At 44.4% G+C, this 23,271-nt stretch overlaps 1 protein-coding gene across 1 annotated transcript in view; it reads left to right on the plus strand.

Annotated features, from left to right (window-relative positions):
• LOC131265101 (uncharacterized) overlaps nt 1–23,271 on the plus strand; it is a 58,101-nt gene that overhangs the window by 18,372 nt on the left and 16,458 nt on the right. Inside the window, exons 2-5 of the mRNA XM_058267363.1 lie at nt 9,171–9,362; nt 10,279–11,378; nt 12,765–12,897; nt 15,972–16,199. Coding sequence (XP_058123346.1) covers nt 9,171–9,362; nt 10,279–11,378; nt 12,765–12,897; nt 15,972–16,199 — 1,653 coding nt within the window. The remainder of the gene's footprint in view (nt 1–9,170; nt 9,363–10,278; nt 11,379–12,764; nt 12,898–15,971; nt 16,200–23,271) is intronic.

Genomic DNA, 23,271 nt, shown 5'->3' on the forward strand with positions numbered 1-23,271 from the left:
GGTTTTTCCTCGGTTCGAGTGGTGTTTCGCATTCTCTCGTGGTTCTGTTTGGAAATCAAATCAAATGTTGAAAATAGAAACACGGAGTGATTGCAACGGAACTTCCATTACAGCGCGCCGTGTTTGCACTAATGCATCTCGATGGAAGCAATCGTCCTTAGGCAAGTGGAGAAAATGAAGGATAAAGTATTTTTGCTGGGTTGAAATATGTTCTTGATGCTTTGGGAAATCCTTGCACGGGAATTGCATGTTTTAATTGTTAAGTAACATTTGCGCGAAAATGTTTCCAACTGCTTGGTATAAATGAACTTGCACGTGTATTTCGCATCAGCTAGGACATTCGATGTATTCCGTAGCTAGTTCTCTTCTACGAGGGATACAATAGCAAATCTTTTATGCCCCTTTGAGCTAGATTGAGTTATTTCCATGGGACGGGTCACAATGGGTAGATGCAGTTTAAATTATGCACTATTGCGCACTACTTGCCAGCTGCCTCCAACGCGATGCGCACTAAGCAATCGTTCGCGACCGGGCAGCGCCTTTGAAATGCACTTTTCAATCTGTCGAACCGATGCATGTCCGGTGGTGCCAACATGCAACTCAATTGCGCTCACTGCTGATGAAGATCGCAGACATGGCGCGGCGGGAGACAATTTAGAGTGCTGTTTACGGATGCTTGTTGTCATTCTTCCGGGAGGGGGGGAGGGGGGGGGGGTGTGGAGCCCTAGGGAAGCCCCCGTTCCGACCAGTTGGTTGACAGTGGCATTCGCTGTTGCACCTCACGGTGCCTCACGTGGCGAGCGAATCGGGGCGCTTCGAACGAACGGTCGCTGATTATTATTGAGTTGTACTTTTTCAATTATGATCGTCTATAATAACCAACAAAAGGGATGGCAAAGGAACCCGGCAACCCAGCAATCGCAAGGATAGGCGAATAAGCTCACGGAGGGTGATGACGGTGAAGTTGATGATAATGATTATGTTGTTCATGTTGATTACACAGATTGGAAGCGAACCCTTTTCTCCAAACTGGCCGACGCCCGGTGGTTGTAAGCAATGTAAGCAAGAATGATACCGTGGAGAGGGGTGGGGGGAGGGACAAGATGGAATAGTAATGGGGCTCCGGTATCAGTTTACATCATTGTCGGGCAATTGGTGGAACTTAATTAAAACCAATTCCATCGTGCAAAACCGCGCGAGAAAGCGATATTTGCGCGGCGTTGCTGGGCAAAAGGGCGTTCTTGGAAGCCGGCTTGGAGTCTGGAGCGTACTCTAGGGCCCCGGACCGGATCTGTCTAGGCTGGGAATGGGCACTGCAATTTAAGATGTTTTCCAACGGAGCCGTACTGGTTTACTTTCCACCTAGGGGCTTGTTTTGCAGTGCTACTGTTTATACACGTGGATGAAACTGAATCATGTCGCACGCAATGTTATTAAATTATTACTTGGTGATTAGGAACATAAATTGTTATCATTTTCCAGGTATAAACAAGCCTCGTAGAAATTCAAATACTTTGAATGCCATCTTGACTTGAATAAACAGATGTGTTTCTTCAAATTGTCCATTAACACGTTGACTGCCACGGCTATCATTTTTCATAGCCATCTGTCATAAGCTCTAAAAAGTTTTTGCACCAGAAATAAATGAAAATGCAACATAAAAATTATTATAATATTTAATATCAATTCTTTAGGAAGCTAAGTCTTTGCTTAGCCCTTCCAAAACCGTAGGGTATAATATGATAAATGTTATAAACTCATTTTATTAAAAAAGAATGTATTAAAAAATTGTGCTAAAAACGCTTGGCAGTCAACGATAGGCAACTATTATTAGTTCTAAAAATTTTTAACCTCATAAATAAATGAAAAGGCAACATACAATCTTTAGTTATGATAATAACTAATTCTTCGGGAAGCTAAGTCTAAGCTCTAAGCTTAGCCTATGAAAACAATTGGTTTAATAAATTGTATAAAAATTGTATAAAAAGTGTGCTAAAAATGTCGGCAGTCAACGTGGTAAGAGCCAAAAACCGATTGTTATAGTTTTGGAAAAAATAACGACCAGATTTTACATTCCAACTGCCAGCTTCACGTTGTTATTTTTTAATGATTATACACCATTGTACAATAAACTGCCAAATGATATTCCATCAGGTTAATTTTCATTGGAATCGTAAAAGTTTGGAAAGTAAAACACCATTCCCACATGTGGCATCGATAAAGATGCACTTTTGAACGATTTCACGTGGTCTCGATGACTTTACGTGGCGTTTTGAAAAGCCGTTCCCGGAGTTGGCGATCGCTGAAGACGCCCCGGTGATTCAACGTCGAGAGTATCTGCTGCCGTAATACAGATACCGCAGGATCGTACCCACCGCACGTAGCAGACAGGCGCTCTGGGCCATACCGAAAGGCGTTTATGATCAATAAAACTTGGGTTTTTATCCCTCCTCGCTTCGTACAGTCGATCGTATCGTGCAGCCACACCCGTGGCATATCAATAAACTTAACATGCTCACGACGAACGGGTATGACCGAGCGGCGCTAAATGCAGCTCGGATTGGCTTCAAACTTCTAACCTGCATTAAAATTCCAATAACAATCGTTGATTTGTCGATTAGCTCGTAAATCTTGCACCTCAATTTGCGCTCCAGGTGACGCGGCAGCATAGAAAGGTGCGGGTTTTCTTTCGGTTTCCACCGGCTTCCCCGATCGTATCCGATCGGACTAGACAAATTGGCCACCGGCTCAATCAATCGTATGGAGTGAACGCATTTACCCGCAGTTCGAAAGAAACAACTGACACATGCCGATTGCAATTGTACAAACATACGGTGGTGCATCGTCTTGCAATGGCCGTTGGCGCCATTATTGTCCATTGTCTCGGGGCCTCCCTGGGTTTACAAACATATAATCAAACCCCTCTAACACATCCACATCCGCAAGGATTTCTTTATGTTTTATTGCCAGCCGAAGATCGCCATAAATGGGGGAGCTTGAAATGTTTTAGGTAGCATAAACATCGTTCTTTACGGCACTCTGCCGACGTCGGAGGAACAGCGTCGAACAGCGCACCAACCGAGGCGGGGTTACGATGGGATGGAGCAATTTTCAATTAATTTATGACACTACACTGGAACGTCGCTAATGTAGCGATGATGAATTTAAATTCAATTTTAATGAACTTGTGGCCAACCGAACGAGCGGCGCACCCAGAATACGATGCACATGCAGCTTAAAAGAGGCGCATAAAAGCCAAAGGAACGAAACGAAATGCAAAGCAAGCTGCCATGAAATGGCGAAAGCAAATCACTCTCGAAAAAAAAATAAAAGATACGCACATATCATAACAAAGCGCATAAACACGATCGATCGAAACGACCGCGAAGCAGGAAGCATAACCTTCGTCAAAACAAACCGCGGACCAATGGACATAAAAACCAAACGAAAGGCTCACCAGAAAGAGTCCGAAACATCCGTACGAAAACTAAGAGGTTAACGAAGATGCCGTCGGCTCAAAAAAATCAAAATTGAAAAAATCAACCTTCCACGCGTGATTGGTGTTCGAGTGCGAAGCGTGACAGGAATTCGGCAGCGGGTCGCAAACGCGTTGCGATGGATGTCACACCGAATGCATCATTTTGACGCTGGCTTCCAACCGAAGAAACTCCCAAAAGGGAGGCGATCGAAATTTATTAGCAGTGAGAGGAAGAAGTCAAAGAGAAAATGGTCTTAATCAACTTTTGTTTTGTCAAAACCTGTTTACTTTTCATATTAGCTTGGAACGGATTTTTATTTGTTTGTCAGGACAATTTCCTTCTTTTTTCACTGTGAACTCATTTTTTCACACTCAATGTAACTTTCTCTAAACGAAGAAAAGTGCCAGGCGCCTCCATTGTGATGGATGACATTCAAAAGTGGCTTCCTTCCGCAAGGAACTTGGTAAGCAAGAAACATCAAAAGCAACAGGATAGCCTATTGAACCAAATGCCACAAACAATCGGCAGGAAAAGCAACAATACGAAATGCTGCCCGGAATCAAAACGCTCCAGTTTGCTAGCAGCACCAGAACGCACAAGGAGGACAATTGAGTAGAAAGTTATGTTACGTCACGGTCCCTGACGGCGGCACCGAACGAAAGGGAATCAGCTAGCATGCTATCGACGATGCACTTTGCATCCTTCCTTTTACACAACAGCTTGCATGGATTCTGATGCCATGCGAGCACGTGAGCGCAACTGGGGCAAGCAGTCGACTTTCGCAGGCGGAAAACACTCCCAAGCAGGCGGAAGCTTAGTTTCTGCAGCGGGAGGGGCAAGGGCGCTTGGGAAATTTGTTTTCCCTGAACGTCTGCGAAGTTTTAGCGCACAACCGTCGGCTTCTAATTGAAATGGTTCGTTTCCACCGGCAACTCCTGCCCTGCGTATCCCGAGTTCCCCTTGTTCCGTGCGGTTTTCTTTTCGAAGCGGAAATCTTTTCATCAAACTTGCCTACATTATCAGGCCTTCCCGAAAGCTCGACTACATGGTTGTGGATTGGATGTTTTCCTTCGTTTCTTCGATGGGGATTCATAAGAGCCCTGTCTCTTTTCTGGTTCGGTGCTAGAAAAAATGCCCGTCCAACGTAAGGCAATGGCAATCGAGAAGCACCTTCTTCTACTACTTTCTTTTACGCAAAGAGCAATTTTCCGTCGTAAAACTTTTCCCTTTAAACTCATCCCAGCCACGCGGAGGGAGATGTAAAATGTGCCGTGTTCTATGGTTTCTCTACATTCCTTGGTGTGTATGTGTACGTGTGTGTGTGTGTGTGTTTTTTTCGTTTCACTTCGGCCAACCGTTTCTTCATTCGTTACTTCTGTCATACTTTTTCCTTCTCTTACTAACTTGTGTCGAGTAGTCCGAGCGAACAACAATTTATCAACAAATGGTGCCCATGAATTTTGACACATTTCAGATCATTAATTTGTGACCGTTTTCCAGCGTTCGGTTCAGGTACGGAATGGGTCTGGCCAGGGAACAAAATTTCGTCCACAGGCAGATTGAAATTTTAACTGGTATCCTCCTCGTGGCCGTCTCGTGTTATCCCAAGACGTTCTTATTTTTGTTTCTCTCTTTGCCTTTCTCCCTCTTGTTCTGTTTGCTTACTATTTCTTAAAACGTCACACTGAGAAAAACGGCCCCGTGCGCCATGAATGCGTGTGTCTGCCGGTGGCTGTCGTGGATGCTGCTGATGGGTGGCTGACTGGTGGGGGAAGCCACATTAAATATGATTGATGACGATTCGCACTTTGAATGATGCATGTCGTCTTGTTACTTTTTATGTTGCCTTCATTTCGGGGAGGCGCGTTTCGTAGTTAGCTTTCGTTTTCCTCTTTTGTTGCTGTGTTCCCTCCCTCCTGGAAGCGATGAAACATTTAAATATATCCCTGCCTTCACATTAATGTCGGCACATTAGCGTGGAATTAACCACCAAAAATATCCGCCAATCGATCAAGCGAAGCGAATGACACGTTTAACAAGATACGTTGGCATGATTCAGTTCGCCAATAAACGGTGACGAAAATAGTACGCTACTTTGTGGTGAGTGCGTCGGAATGGGAATGTTCTAATTTAAGAAAGTTTGCTGGATGTGCATCACCTGTTGCATTCCAAAACTTGACGTTATTGATTTTTCCATTTTCAATCAATTTTTCAAATATGAATTTAACATTTTGACTTTAAACCATACAGTTTGATCTGATTTGGTAAGGCTTGTTCACAGACTTTGATGATATTCATTGGAGTCTGACATAAAAGAAAATAAAAATTGATTGATCTAATATGATAAGGCTTGTTCGTTGACTTTGATGATATTCATTCAATTCTAAACATCAAAAAAAGTAAAAGTTGATTAAAACGTTACAGCAAATCTACTGACAATTCGTTTCGACGATAACTGCAGCTTCTTAATCATGGGTCTAACATGATAATTTTGTATCGATGTAATTATACCCGGACGGAGATCAAGTACCGTTATAACGTTATATCGTGCAGGTACAGTCTAATCACTCCAATTAAAACATTAGTATGCAAATATCAAACGTTATGACCCACATTGAGACATGCTAAACATTTGATGTTTATGTTTCACATTGCAAACGGTCGTAAACTGTACTGTAAGAGTACCGTCTACATTGTATGTCTTGCGAATCAACTGCCGCAGTACATTTGCAGTTCACAAGATAATCACTATGGCACAAATCACTCGCCGATCTAGTTTTGCAGGGAGGGAGTAGTGATTGCACGAATCGAAAATCAAATATGACCAAGTCCGCTCACGATCTGGCGTATGTTAGCGAAACCCAAATCATGGGTGTGCCTGAGCACGTCTTCTTCTTTCGTGGCCGGCCGGGTTGTCTTCTATTAATTGAACCCCTTACAAACCCCACCGCGACCCGCTGCCTTAGCGGCATCCAAATGCGCTAGCGACGTTGGTGGCGGCCGCTGATGTTGGCTTCCGAGACACATCTGAGCCAACCCATCGCGCACGGTCATCATTAGTTTACCGTTAATTGACATCGTTCGGTTCGGATAAAAATCCATTTTTCAAACAATTAACCTTGACGGGGACCGTGCGTCTCCATCGGTGGCGCTGGACGCTTGAGAGATTGGCCGGCAAAACACGAACCGCAAGATGCAAGTTCAGGGATGGCAATGGACAGCTGCATCCAGTTTCAGCCGCCATATGTGAGGTATGTTTGCGATCGGATGATCAAATTAATTGAAAGTGAAGTCCCTTACACCCGATGGAACCCGACGGAGGGTTTCCGGACGAAAGGGATGCTTCTTGACGGGTGGTCTCTATTGGAATGAGTTTGATCTAAATATTTATCAGGTCTAAACATTTAGGTCTTTTCCAATACATCGAACGAATGTATTTCCATTGGTTTAAAATAATTCGCTTTTTAAACCCATTTCCAAAACAAACCATTAATAGGTTCGTGTATTCTACTCGTCTAACCCAGGGGTCGGCAAAGTCCGGCCCGTCAACTGATTTTATCCAGCTTGTAAGAAAATGTTAGTGCATCAAACAAAAATCCATGTAAAATTTTAATGGGATTTGTTTGTTTGTTGTAAAGATGTCAGTTTTAACGTGAATTTCTGCTATACTTTTTAAAAGACTTCTTTCTATCGTATTTGCATCACTGACCGTGCTAAAGTCTCATGAGTCTCGTCCAAAATCCGTAGGCAAAAACTCGTTTACTTTGCATCCAAAACAGCTACATTTAAGAAATACAATTTTCATAATCATTACGATGTAAAATAAAACTCGTAACATTGAAAACTTCTCGTAGCTGAGTTATTTTACTACTGAAAGTAAGCTAGTAAAACCAAAATGCATAAATAATTTAAGAAGCGAATTTCGGTGTCGGTTGGGATTCGAACCAACGCCGTCGAGGTGGTGAGCCCCGGCGCTCATGGGCCGATTTTCTAACCGACGCTACCGCTCGGCTGTCGCAGACCCCCTAGAAGCGAATTTATTTCAAGTATTATTAAAGAAATTAATTAACAGTACAACGAACCAAAATGTGTTTATCAAAAACAATCAAATTTCAAGCATGAAAATGTTACAGAAAGTTTGATGATAAAATTTCTTATATTTTATCTAACACCGATTTTTAATGTAAGTTTAGGATTAAAAAAAATGATACTCTATTCATAAGGATTAAGTATTACTTTGAAAATATTTAATCATCGTTTTACGTATCCGGCCCACGCTTTCATTATCGTTTCAATCATCTGATCCTTTTTAGGAAATGCAAGCCGACCCCTGGTCTAAACTATGCAACAACGAACCATTCAAATTGAGGTGCATCGCTTGATTCCTGCTGGCCTGCTTGATCGCTTTTTACCAACAATGCATTTTCTAGCGTCGCCCCGTAACTGATCCGATCCGTAGCGTTTGTTTTCCCACAGCGTTAGCCATCCCATCGTGGATCGTTTCATAAATCGAGAGCAGTTTAATGGCGGCATTCCGTTGCACCGCAATTGGAACGGGCAGCTTCCCGATCGTGGTACATAGGAGAAATCCACTAAATAGGAATACACACACACACCCGGTCGATCCAGGAGTTTATCTTGGATCCCGCCTGATCGCACTCTTCCCATGCGCCGGTCGCAAGATTAATGAGCCATTGTGCGGCAAAACACGTCCAATGGCCGTGTGATCGAATGAGACATTTCGTCCGTCTATATATTTACCGTAATTGACCCACGCGGGGATCTCGGGGTGAAGGTAGATCGCATGCGGAAAGCCGTCCACCAAAGACGATCGCAAAATCGACCAACAACGTCGGAAGGCACACGGTTCGGATCGATATTTACGTTAATCGACTGCTTCTTTGGAAGGAGGTTTAATAATGCCATTACGAGATGGGCTGCAATTGCAGTGCAGAGGTTTTCAACGCAAGGAAAGCTGTCGATCGAGCGAGTGTTCCAGATGGGATAATTGGTAGGGAAAGAAAATCATCGGAAAAATAGTTTTCTATCGAATGATTAAAATTTTACTATCCATACAGAGGATAGCTTTTAGTAAGAAAAATACCTAACATTAAGTGTGGTGCCCTGAAATGAAAACATATTCCCAACTGACAAGCCACGTAATCAACACTCAACGTATCTCAATGTACTCCGATTTCAATCAAACCGTTGCCGATACATTGCATGCACCACGTTGCATCGGTTGCATATATGCACCACGTGCGGGTGAGTGTCACCCGCACTCAAACGCCAGCCGCATCCAGCAGCTCAGAGCAGTTCACACGCGGCGTTCGTTCCTCGCTCAGCGCGTCACCTTTCGGCGGCCTTTTGGCCACCTAGCCCCAACCCGGTATCCGAACGCGAATACTGCGGTTTTGCGGTCCGTTCCGCTTCGCGTCGCAGTTCGCCGGGGCGTTCGGTCTAATTGATCGCAATATCTATTATATTTAATTTATGATTTCACTATTTTCCAATCAAGCACCGGGTCACCCGGTCCGATTGGATCCGTGTGAAACCTCGCTAGGTGGAGCAATAAACCTCAACCTGTTGCACTTTTTACGTATGCGTGTGTGCGACACATTTTACGACCGATGAACGGCGGGAGCTGCAGCAGTATCGTTATTTTATGAGATTCCTTTCCTTCCTTCACAGCCGGTACGTGCTGGTTGCGGCGCTTCGAGTCGACGGGAAAGTGCAACCAGCTGTTCGCACGAAACGTGACCCGGGAAAGCTGCTGTGCGGCCGGTTCCGGCGCGAAGGGTTTCAGCGAGAAGGACATCACCGACGTCGGCCTGTTCTTCATCAACGCGTTCAACGACGGCATGGAGTGTGCGTCCTGCGTTGGTGAGTCAATCGTTTCCTTCACGGAAATTACCATCTAAAAAGAAACAGACAATTAATGTTGTTTCGAGAACCTTTCATGACTATAAATTTACATTTAATGAGCACTAGAAAACTGTTATAGACTAAGGAAATTGTATACTGCTCTTTATGGTAAAAAAGGCTAATGACTTAAAGAATTCAATGTGGCTAAAAGCTTCCTATACCTCGATACTAGAATGTAATTCTGTTACTTGGACACCACATTTCGCAGTTTGGATAAATAGACTAGAATCAATTCAGCTTTAATTTATTGAATTAGCACTATTTTAAGCGTCATGGTATAGGCTTACTATTCACATATGTTACCGTTGTACACTATCGGGTTTGCAACCTCTATCCCAGAGACAAAATGTTGCCTAAGCAACGTTCATAGCCAAAGTATTGAATAACGAAATTGACGCTCCATTACTGTTAGAAAAACTAAATATTTATTCCTTAAAAACGGAAGCTTAGATTCAGGGAAACCATTTAACAAGCACGTGCGGTATATGCAAGTAACCCACCGATTATATCAATGGCCGAAATGTTTAATGTATCCACCATGACTTTAACGTTAGCACGACAAGTTTTAAAAGTTACATACTATTAAGATGGAAGTTTGGCACTAATTAAATACAATTTTGTTCAGTTTGTGATTTTTGTTTTTCTTGAAGATTGTAAACTTAGAATTGAAAACTAATTTTAAGATCGATCAGACAGAATAGTTCCTTGAAAAAAATCGAAATAAATAAATCTTACTAATAAAAGTAATATTAATAATAATATCAATAGTAGGAAGAAGAAGCAGATTATTATTAATAGTAATAATAATAATAATAATAATAATAATAATAATAATAATAATTAAATTTTACATCTCACGTTTGTTTTTCCACAGCGACCTGCGATCGGGCAAAGTGCGGTCCAAACAAGCGCTGCGTGATGCGTCACAATCGGCCAAAGTGCATCTGTGCACCGACGTGCAGCGGTGGCGGCGGCGGCGGCGGTCGATCCTCGAAGCGCAACAACCAGCTGTACGGACGCCGCGTACCGAAGTCCCAGAAGCACTACCACCCGCAGAACATAAAGGTGATCAACCTGAGCGAAAGCCAGCGAAACCGTAGACAGTATTTTGCCGACGATGGGCGGGTTCCGCGGGCCCGGCAGGTCCGGTACATGGACCCGGCGGCGGGCGACGCCACGCCCGGAGACGCCGACGCCCAGCGGAGGAATGGGAGGAAATCCCGGCCGTCCCCGGCCAGCCAAAGAGCGAGTGCGAAGCATGGCGCGCAGGATAGCGTCAAGGAGCGCACGGATAAGCAGCATAATTTATTGGAATCTGTGACATTAGTGAGTAAAGGTAGTGGTAACGGTGACAGCGGCAGGAGTAGCGTAGGCAGTGATAGCAGTAGTAGTGGTAGAAGTAGTAATAGTAGCACCAGCATGTCCAAAGGCACCCACCGACCGCATCCTCCGCCACGGTCTCCGCCGACGGTAAACTGTTCCGCACCGGCCGACGCTCCCACCGCCGGATGTCCCCCGTCCGTCACATCCCCATCGGCCTCCAGTCCCGGGTGGACCGGTGGCGAACGGATGGTGCTCTTGCAGGACGCTCCGGTGGCACCGAATGGCTTAGCTTTAAATCACGCGCCGGCTGGCAAAGGATCCGGCAGGCTGAAGGGTCACCCGGCCCCTACGACCGTCGGCCCTTCGGTCACCGGTCGACATCACCGGAAGATGCTCCCGGCCGCCAACCAAACGATGACCCACCTGAAGGACAAGATGACCACCGTGGCACCGTTCGCCGCCTTCGGGAAGCCGAAATTGTTGCGCCCGAACCCGAAACACGACGGTGGAAGACACAACGGGACGGTGCGGGTGCCTCGCCGTCAGCCGCACTATCAGGACGATATTTTCTTCGTGGAAAACTACCACCATCGGAGGGACTCGCACCGTCCGGGGCCGGCGATGGATGATTACTTGGGGAATGAAATAATGGTAAGTGGATCAGGGAAGCCACCGAAACCAAAAACCATCCTTAACGAACCTTGTAACCTATTCCTCCTGCGTATCAAAGTATTGATGCAAGAAAAAATGCCTTACACATTCGTTCAGTTAGAGCTTCATTTATTTAACTGCCTTTATCGAACACTGCATTCACTTTCACGTCCCTGGAAACCCCTGCTACAGCTCTTTCTTAACACGTTTGGATCCGCATTGGCCGGCAGAGCTCGATCCCTGCAGGAGGCGAAAGATTTGTCAGGAATCTGTTTCTTTCCTTCGATCGCTCACCATGTATTAGTCACTCAGTACTTACCACAAGAAGCGTAATCACCAGCAGCACCACCACGACCAGCTGAGGACCGAAGAATTGCATCTTGACAAGCACGTCTTTACAACACCAGAAAGAACTCCGAACAACAAGCTCGGGCGTAAGCTTCCACTGCTAGACTGTTTCGTCGTTTGCACATTAAGACACGTGTTGAATTGTCACTCGCTTGTGGGATTGGTTTCAACCTACGTTCTATCTGGAGGTTCTTGCATGAGCTTCAGCTGAACAAACATACGCGAGTGGAACCGATTTGGAACGGCTTTACGTTTCTTTTGGTAGCCTAGGCTTTTCTGAGAAAAGATATCTAGAATGATCGGAAAAGGCTGTGCATTACGGGAACGGGATGTGATTCAGATGTTTGTCATAAATTTGAATAAAATGGGAAAGTATTTTCTTTCCACCACGTACGAGCAAACGTTTGTTAAAAAAAATCTTTTTCACAAAACATTAATTTTTTTTTTGTTTATTTTCGCATCAGTTTCGATCTGCGTAAACGTACCTCTTAAGAAATGTTTGACAATGCAAATACCTGCTAAAATCATTTATGCTCTTATTAGACGAGGAATTTATCTGTCATCTTTGCCCAGATTTTTACTATCAAAGTAGGCTCTGGCAGGGCATTTGACATAAAATGATGTCCGCTCGTGTAATAACGCAAAGTTCCACAAAATAGGTTTTGCAGTAATTTGATCATTTTCATGTTTGAATTTGGTGTATTGTTCATCCTAGAGTAATGAACAAAATCTATTGCTAACAAAAGAGCAAAAAGTAAACAAATCGTCACTTTTACATATAAATTCCAGTCGAAAGAAAATCGGAACCAGTCGTGTCCGATTCCGATTTTGAGGAAGGAATGCATATGTCAAACGCGTTTGGCAGAAAACTTCTGGCAAAATATGACAGATACATTCCTCGTCTAATAAGGATATTATGCACCCAACATTCCCATGTACTCTACAAACAATAAACAATAACTAGAAGTAAAATCACAACATCATCAACGAATGAAGATTATGTTATCTTCTAACGAAGCTTTTTAACTCTTCTTACAGCAGCGTGCCAACTTCTACAACCCCGTCTGTGGCACCGACGGAAGGACGTACAAAACCGAATGTCAGCTGAAGAAGCGTGCTTGCCGACAGGAAATCACATCGCTGGTGGTCGCCTACAAGGGACACTGTCAAAGTAAGTAATCGAAGCGAGGATTAAAAAAGTATCTGTGAAATTTAAATATTAAAGCGGGTAATCTAAACCACCTGGAGCGTCGTTAAAGTTACAGATTTCAATACTTGCACATCTGTTGAATTTTCCAGCTTTGCTTTGAAGGCAATATGTTGTTGGAAAAAACACTCGCTTCCTTCAAATTTATAGACTTCATATAAAAGCTAATTAGAGCGATCTGATTTCCCTAACTGCTCGCCTTTTCGCCAACGCACTTGCTCAACGACCTGTCGACGCCAATAACGTGTGGCCTCCCGAAAAACAGCACCTACCGAAGCACATCAAACAAACCGTACAGCCGACCGACCGCCGCTCGATCAACTAGCGTTTGCTTTGATGACAGGACGCATCAGCACTTCTAGGCAAATGGCGGACCAAAGGAGTATAAACGCTAGCATTCCGACCGGGCCTAAGGTCGATGGAGTCGTGGGCGGGGTGTGTGTAAAAATATCTGCACAATCTCACGGAAGCGGAGACTTTCACGGAAGACGTCCAATCGCCACGCGATGCTCGTAAATTTTGCACTAATTTATTTTTGCACCGTCCATTCCCGGGACCGCTCAGCACCGGATGGATTGGGGCGGCTTTTTCTGTCGATGGCAACGAGCATTTCCACGAGCGATCTTCCAAGTGCAGGCTGCATCCTTCAATTATTGTGGCTTTGATGATCGCCCCGGAGATGGTTTGCGTTACGTTTATTTGTCCAGGGAAACTTCACCGTGTTCGTGCGGTAATGGTGTCCATCAAGAGACCTCGTGTCTTGAGGTTGGCTTGTTGCTGTGTAAGAATGCCATTTCCGGTAGATTATTGTTCTTTCCCCCCAGAAAATGGTAGTTCTTCCATCTGGGTAGCTTCAGGCGGTGAAATATTTACGTGTACGGATTGATAGGTTGTAATTGCACAGCGAGTATAGTTTAACGATCTTTCTGCTGATCTTTGAGCACTGTTGCTTTAGTTTTCTACACCGCATGGTGCATCACGAGGATTATTGCTTAAATTACAGCACTAAAAAGTACAATTAAAAAAGGAAACAGAAGTAAATAGTAAAATAAAAATAGTAAATTCTCAATCATAGTTTGTTCGCAGGTTATTGAAATAAAATGGAACTGTGCAAGTATTTAAATTTACATGGCATTACATTTCCGCTCAAAAGCGAAGGTTATACTCAGAAATGATTTCCAATCCCTTATTGCGATTATACAAGCGTGGATCACTTATCAATCTCATATTTCGCCAACTTCACAAACCCCGAAGCGATACTTCTTGCATAAGATCAATTAACCCTCATTCTGCCCCGTTCGGGATCGCCTATCTTAATCGTGTCTGGTGGACCGTTTTCCCCTTCACTGCCAGCAATGTACCTCGGGGAGCATGATTGCAAAAGACTTAAATATGTTGGCGCGAAGTTGATTCGAAGAAACTACCCTTTATCTCATTTCTCTCCTTTGCGGAGTGGTTCACTCTTCCTTTTCCTGTACGGCAAGTGTCACCTTACTTTCGTTACATGCGCAGCACAATGCACCAAACGATCCAAAAACGGTTGAAAAGAAAAAAAGCAATTTTTGCAACTGACCATCGGTCCTTCCTTTCACAAAACACGAGAAACACCTCCTCTTGTTCGAAACCGCCGGAGTCGACGATGGATGGCACGCGGCTCGCATGGGTGCGTGCGTTCGTGGTCTTAAGGTTTGGGTTTGCGCTCACCTCGCAAGGTGAAGACGCCGCCCCGAGGGGATGCCACCCATCAGCCGTGCCGGTCGTGGCGTGTCGGCGACTTTTGGCACACGCCCGCACGATGGCCCGAGGCCAGGTGATTAAGGAGCGCCGGTTCGGTCGGCGCAGGGATGCAAAAGAAAAGGAACACCCCGCCACACAAGGGGGTGGAAAATAAACACTTAACAGTTATCTATCACCGTCATACGTATACATGACGGGTAGAGGAAGCGTAGGCTCAGCTTCACCGCGGGGTTAGTGCAGGCGTTAATGCAGATCGTCTACTTCGGCCCGATGCAGCACGCGTCTGCAATGAAATGTGTTTAACGGTCACGCTTGGTTTGGCAAGGAAAACATTTCTCACTTGTTCAGCGTGGCCAGGGATGGAAGTGGACGATTGGAAACCAACGGGAAAGTCAGAAGGGGTCTCTTTATAATTTTTAAAAGTGTTTAAGAACAGTTTTCTACGATGGCTGCTCTCTGAGATCCCTCTTTTGCATAAGTAAAATATAAATATTTTAAAATACATATGCAAAAATTTACAAAATTAGTGGCTTTAGCCCAAAATCGATGAAAAAAGAGGTCGCAGCATACCACGTAACGAGCCAGAAACCGTGGGAATATTTTTGACAGTTGGTTTGAATTTTGTTTACCTCTTACGAGCAGCCAGGAAAGGAGGTAAAACTTCAAATTTGGTAGGTTTCATTAATTGAGGCGTTTGGTATATGTTCTATAGGAAAGCCTTGCCTTGATTCTTGTCTCAAACTATTGCGTTGTTATGTGTCAATAGTAAATATTGTTCCTAATAGATTTTAATGTGATTGTATGCTCATATAAGTGGTATATTCAAACATTAAAATATTATTGGTGTCAGAAAACTGTACTCGTTTGACGGATGAAAAACGCAAACGCATGACCTTGCGTAAAGCTGTGACCAGGGGTTGAGGAAGATCGAATTAATTTCGCCAATCATGGCAACCAACAGGATCCGTATCCCATGAGTTCACACATTAGAACAGAGCATTATCAGAATTTTAAATTACCGGTTTCTTTTAAGAGTTTTTTGCTCTTCCACATGCAGGAAGTGATGTTTGTAGACACTTTTCAAACCAACTGTCACAGCAATGGCGGAGCAGAAAATAGCTTTGACCCGACCTGTTTTTTAATCGATCTTGCTTTAACCTAACCTTCATACCATCCCCACTGCAATCGTCACTCACTTTAAGCTACACCGAAGAAAATCCCGTTGTAATTGCCTCGCACGTTCCTTCATCTCAGTGTCATTCCTCTTTCAACCTCCATTTCTTTCTCGTCCCCACTTTCAGCGTCCTGTAAGTTTGTCAAGTGCTCGGACGGGAAGCGCTGCATCGAGGACCAGAACGCGACGCCCCACTGCGTCACCTGCGGTGGCACCGAGTGCCGCCCGGACCGGTCGCCGAAGTCGGTCGTTTGCGGTGCGGACGGCAACACGTACCCGAGCGTCTGCGAGCTGAAGCGCCAAGCCTGTCTGACCGGCCGGGCCATCCCGGTGGCGTACCGTGGACGCTGCATCGGTAAGTAGCCACCGGTGATTAGCAGAAACATTTTGAAGGTAGCAAGAAAAGTTACAATTTGTAACTCAACGAACTGGTTTCTCGAAAAACAAACAAACACCCTAACGGATCGGATCAATTTAAAAACGGTGTTTGGGGTAAAAAAAAAACGGAATCACCCTAACCGAGGCGACTAAATTGGCCTGAACAATAAATTATCCTTCCCACCCCCTCCGGTTTCCCTCTGGGACTGGATTTAAAATTGAATGATCTTTCCACCCCGGGCGCGACCCATATTTAAACGGTTTCACGCCCCACTCGCGCACCGGGCGCATCCGAACGCCGCCGGAATCCTGGCGATCCCCGTCGTCGAAACCGGCAGAAAAACAAGTAAACAAAAACAAAACAAAAACTGACCAAACTGGCGCCCGCCCTTTACGCGGGCAGAGAGCGTGGTAAAGCAAATCGTTTACGTTATTCCTTCGTATACTTTTTCTTCTTCTTCTTCTTCTTCTTCTTCCCTCGCTTCCCACCCGTAAATAATGGGCCACTACACGCACGCGAAGCGCAAAGTGTCAAAACAAGATTTTAAATTACTCCAACGAGCACCGACTTGGCCGGCTCCGGTTCGCGACGACACTCGGCCGGCGGAAAGTGGCTCGGCCTGGAAGACGGGTTGGTCAAGCAGGGGGGATGGAAGTGGCTGCAAAAGGGCGGTTTCATTTTCTTGTGCCTTTTGGCATTATTTGTCTTGCGGCGTGCGCCACCGACATTGACCCACCCGGGGTCTCCAATTTTTAAATGGGCGACCCAAACCGTCCGTTCGCTGCACACACACACACACGCGCGCGCGCGCGGGTTCGGGATCGGCGCTGATGATTCACACCGCGCGATGCAAACGCCCGCGGGAAGTGCAGCAGCACCCTCCTCGCAAGACGATTTCCTTCCGCCGGAATCGGCGCTCGTCGTCGAGCACACAAAATGGCCCGAAAAAGGACCATTAAGGCGGCCCAGAGCGTGTGTGAGGGCAGGTTCGCAGCAGGTTGTGTAATTGGCTTGTTGGCTGCTACTGGGCATTTTTTATTTATGTATGTTCCACTCCGCTGTCGTTATTTTTGGAGGCAGACCGATTTATGCGTGTCCCCAACGGTAGCATATGAGCGGAAAGTTGATGCAGATTTAATAAGACATGTACATTCATTACAACGTGCGCTGGTGGTAATAATGCTTGGGTTGCTTAATCAGGAGATAGGAGTGGCTTTAATATATCTTTTCGAATTAACTATTAATGTTTTGAGTCATTTTCACATCTTTTTGGCATTTTTATATTCGAAACACCCGCCTGCATAAATGAAAAGATTAGCAATCTAAACACGCCGTAAATAAATTTCCAAAAGGTTTAGAGTTCTCTATCATTTGATACCGATTTATCATCATCATCACGACTTTTATTCGTATAGCAAAACAAAAATCAAAAGCCCACCAACTTATGCACCCCTAGCGGCCAGCGAGCACGAATGCATCGATTTAGTGTTTTTGCGAATAAGGTTACTTCCGCAATAAATTTTAGTGCCATCCCCGTTGGGTATCGGAACAAACCCCCCCGCCAAATGGGGTGGTCGGGTGTTAGATAACAACCGTTTTCGTTGCGAAATCCGATAGGTGAATGGTGTTGCCACCATGCTGCGACTACCTTCGAACGAAGGAGTTAATTACATTCGCACACTCGTATTCCCGTTGGTGGTGGGTTTCTTCTTGACGCCCTGTGAAACGGTGTGTTTTGTTCCTGGCGTGGTTGTTTACGATTCTATCCACCATCGGAACGAGCATCTAGAGCAGGGGTCGGCAAAGTCCAGCCCGCCAGCAGATTTTATCCGATCCGTAAGAATTGTTTAGAACAAACAAAAAATAATTCTTATAGAATTTGTTAACGTTATCACGATTATTTCTTCCTAAAAAAAGTTGGTTGAAACGGTTGAACACGAAAATCAATACCAGGTGACAAACCTGCATACTTTTATAGATTGTTCGATCTAATTTTACTATTTATTGTTTTAAAATGGCTCCCTCTCGCGTACCTCGTTAAGAACCCAGCGGAAAAACAACAAGTTTACATTTGCTTCCACTATAACTACTTCAAGAAAACATTTTTTGGCACCATTTGGAAACAAATTATTGTTCACAATAGTCAATTTTACCTTCTGTAAAAAGATTCATTTAAATAACTGAGGGTATGTCAGAAGAAACATTGATTTATTTACTTTTATTTTTTTTTTAGAAGCATTGATATGGTGACATAATTTAAGTCAATGATTGATTCGAAATATAATAACGAAATAAGTTTGCAGTACGACAAACGAAGAACATGTCGAAAAGTACCAAATTCATCGAAAAAAATATCAAAATTTATGAGAATGAGTTATAAAATAAAATAAAATGTTCCGTTTCTGATTCATTTTGAAAAGAAAATTAATACTCCATGCAAAAAGGGCTAAAAATCACATTAACAACATTAAAACATCATTTATGGTTACTGGTCAGCGATTTTAGGATCTTTTTCATCATGTGGCCCCTTTCTGGAAACGTGTGCCAACCCCTGATCTAGAACGACGTCATGAAACACGGCTGAGGAGCGTTTGTAGTGATCGAACTATCGTACTTCGCAAGGAAACTTTCCACGGTGAAGTAATAGCATAGCCTCTCCATGCTTCGCGAAAGACGAGAGTTGTGAATGGGTTACAGGGAAAAAAAACTTCTCTATGAACCCATCTCCCTAACAAACAAACACCTTTTAAAGGGTAGCTGCAACAAAAACAACTGTCGGTCGACATGCCTATCAATTAGAACCGATTGCGTTTCAAAGTGCAATCAAACTTTGATCAGTTGGAGGTTTTGATCGTAACCGAGAATGCTCGGTGCATGCGCAGGGTTTCCCATTCCACTCACTGGCCTGCCGTGTCGACGTAAACATAGATGGACAGAATTGGGTCGAATGGGTTCCGTTGCACCGTGCGATTCTCCAACTGGGGCTGGGGATTGGCCGATGATGGCCCTAATTTTGGTTTGGTCTTCGGCGGGTGCGCCATCAACATCATGTGTTGATGATGGTAATTAATTACAGCGATGGAGCGTCTAGTTTTCGCTTTCAAAGAACGCTCGTTCGGGTGTAAATTGAGACATTCGATGAAGCAGAAACAGTTTCTGTTTTAATAATTAATTATTTACAGTTCGTAATTACTACAGTTTTTCCTTCGTTCAATTTAATAATTAATTTCAAAATTTAAGTTTTCTATTATTTTGCGGTGGTAGAATAAAATCATAATAATTAATATTGAGGCACAATCAGATGCTGCTGTAAAATTGATACGGCCCCTGAACGGAACCCTCGAAGACTAGCACCATTCACATTCCTAGCGCACCAAGCGAAGTTGAAGAACCGAAGCTGAAGATACCTAACACACACTTCGGCAGACGGCGAGCAATGCAGCGCTGAATGATAAAAGATGCATTTAATTGTTACATCAAAAGGCATGTCTCAGTTCGGGCACGGGAGTCGGGAAATAAAAATCGAAAGGATCCGCCAAAAGGGGGGGGGGGAGCGAGAGAGAGAGAGAGGGAGAGAGGTCGATATCAATCCTATTCGAGCCCCGGCGGCGGACAGCGCGTTGCACCGTAAAGTGCATCTCCGTCGTTCATCCATGAACGTGCAACATTCCGCCCTCCTACCGGACGGGTGGGGATCCACCGAGTCCGCACCGAGCCGTACGAAGTTTTTAAACTAATTTCGCATGCACCTTCCCGCAGCCTTCGGAAAAACCACACGTGCACGTCGAGGAGAGGCCGCTCGTTCGTTCGTTCGGTGGCTGACTGGTTGGCATTTCTTCGCCGACGCGCCGACTACGATGCATTTCAATCTCGCTTCCCACGTGCGGTGGAAAGCTCGGTCGGGAAAAGCTTCTTCCATCTATCTATCTCTCTCTTTCTTCCCCCGGGCTTGTGGGAACTATTTCCTTTTCCGACCCATTGCCAAGGCGGTGGCGTTCGTTCTCTGCTCTTCCGTGGCATGGCAGGCGAGTTTTGGCATGAACAAATTGTTTTCGATAGCCGCGCCGAGTTGGTGTGTAATAATAAAAATTATATAACAACAACGAAATCATTAAGAAGTCTAGACGGTTCGCATGTTCCGCGCGGGAACGCTATTTCTTTCCCCCCCTTTGCTACGCCCCTTGCGCTCTCCCTTACGCCGCGAAGGGAGTCGGGTTGGTTTTGCTGGAGCTCGATGCACATTCGGTGCAGATGCAAAAAAGAAGTGCATTCGACGGGCAGCAGATCGATGCAACCCTCCGGACACACCACCGCGACGGGAGGAGTGGGTCCTACGCAAAAGCGGTCCGCAAACGTCTCACACGCCACGGCATCGGCGGACGGGTCCGGATGGAGAAGATGGGAATGATGGATCGTTCTGCTGTGGGTTTTTAATTGCAAACCGGGATCCCGACGGTCCCGGCGCGAGATGGCTCGTGTTGCAAACGCACGGTGCATAATCCACCCGGTGACCTTCGTGTATGAGCGAGTGTGTGTGAATGTGTGTGTGTGTGAAGCTCTCTGCAAGCTTCAGATGATTCTTTTCCCCCTTTCCAAGTGCTCATTCCGTGCCGTCGCGTTTTACTTGTTGCCCTTTTGCTTCGGTACCGTAAGGGAAACAGATTCACCGTTTGCTGACCGGACCATGTTCTGTGGCGGAAAAAGGCCAACGCGGGACGGTGTTCGGTGAGGTTCGGTAACAGTGTAATCGGAAGAAAATTATCCACCCTTCCGGAACGGGAGGGATAGCCGATGGACACTGCAACAGGCAGCAGCTGCATTCGGCGAGTTCTACGAGACCGCAATCCCCGTCCCAATTCAATTAGGGTGTATCCTGCCAAATAAGACAAAGGCAAGCGGGCCAACGAAACGTGCGGCCCGAACAAAAGTCCAGTTCGCTCCGACCCCCGGGGGGGAATCCGTGACTTCAACCACCGGGAAAATGCAATAAAATGTAATACAATTTTGCGAAACGAAACTCGCTGTTGCAACCGCACGAGACGAGCATAATTTGCCTACTGCCCAAAAGGGTTTGCGAAGATTAAGATGGTAAGCCACCCGCCCGTATGGGAATGCCGTGGGAGACACGGGCGGACACGGTTTACGCACGACACGGTTACGGGTAGTGTTGTGAAAATCGGTTCTTTTTTTGGGAGCGGATCGGCATATTTCGCTCACCTAGAGGAGCAGAGCAAGCTGACTCCTCCTTTTCGCTCCTTTCGCTCCGCCCACACAACACGAAGTCGTATAAAGTTGTATGAATTTAATCCCATATCAGTATACCTCGAATCGGAATCGTAGATCTGCATAGACAATGAACGAGCAATGTATATTCTTTGTTGCATATGATGCCGGTTAAGAATATAATACGATTTGCTTTATGCATACGTATAAATGAACGAGGAATGTACGGCTTATGTATATCGTAAGTCGTATATGATGCCGACTACGAAAAATATACGACTAAACATAAACATGCGTATAAAGGGGCAAGTGATGTACGAGACATGAATAAATTGTGTCGCATATTATACCGAATAAAAATTAGATACGATAAAACATATACATCTTTTGAAAAGATAAAAAACGTATGACCAATGCACATATTGAGTCGTATGTAAATGCTTGCGTATACTTCAGTGTGAATCAAGTAAGCTATGTTTCAAGACATGGCCTTTTCGGTGGAGGCTTAATTTCACTCGGCCGGCTCACTACCGTTTGTTATTCTGCGCTAAAATACGAAAGGGTTAAAGAATTATCGGCATATTTGACATTGAAACAAACAGTGAAGAATGAAAGAATATTTACTTAAACGCAAATTAATAAGCGCCCGAAAAAGTGGGACATACAGCCGTTTGCTTCAGCGATATAGAAAGAAGTGGTGGCATTCGAAATCGGAAACAAACGCTGCGTACCAACAGGTGGAAGAAATATGCCAACCAGACGATACAAGTATGTTATTATAGGTTATAAATAACTTCACCGTGATAGCATTGAATTTTTTTAGTGGAGATCATAAATGTCGATGTCTGCCAAGACGAAGAAGAAAATGAAGCAATATTGTTGAATCAAATAGAACAATTTAGTAAGTTACATTGGAGAAATTTAAAAGCGAATATCTTAAAACTTAAAACCGAATATTGTTTTCAGATGATCCGAATTTGGTTGAAGAACGACCAACTTCCCAACCCAGTAAGTTTGTAGTTAATTATACTAAAAGAGTTGATTCTAAAGTTGACAATCTAAATTTCGAATAATATTTCAGGCGGCCGTCAGCATCTTACCAATGGATTGCGAAGCTGGACAAATGAGTTCCGTATAACTCAGGCCGCATTAAAATCCTTGGTAGAACTTTTAAATACCACCCTGGATCTAAATCTGCCTAATGATCCTCGTACGATAATGAGGACTCCAAGGGTTTTAAAAATGTTAAAAATGGGAGATGGACACTATTGGCATCAAGGCGTTGAGGCTTGCCTAAGAAAATCATTGGCTCAGATCGATCGCTCTTTAACTATTTCATTAAATTTCAACATTGACGGTTTGCCTCTCCACAAAAGCAGCTCTAAAAATTTTTGGCCTATTCTATGCAATATTTATGAATTGCCCGCTATTTCGCCTATGGCAATAGGCATATATTGTGGATCGTCGAAACCGAACAATGCGGTTGAATTTCTAAGTCCGTTTATTGAGGAGTTATTACCAATTTTAGAAAAAGGATTAGAGATAAATAGCTTTCATGTTGCGGTCAAGATTCGTTGTTTTGTGTGCGATTCTCCTGCTCGATCATTTATAAAAGGAGTGATGAATTTCAACGGCAAACATGGGTGCCTCAAATGTACAACAAAGGGACATTATAGTCACATAACTGGTACAGTGGTTTTTCCGCAAGTAGATGCAATAGCTCGCACAAATGAAAAATTTCGAATGAAAGAATATTTAGAACATCAAATCGGCGATTCACCTTTGGTTCGTTTACCGATCGACATGATTAAGGATATCGTTATTT

Source organism: Anopheles coustani, chromosome 2, assembly GCF_943734705.1.
Source record: "Anopheles coustani chromosome 2, idAnoCousDA_361_x.2, whole genome shotgun sequence".
NCBI classification, from domain to species: Eukaryota; Metazoa; Arthropoda; class Insecta; order Diptera; family Culicidae; genus Anopheles; species Anopheles coustani.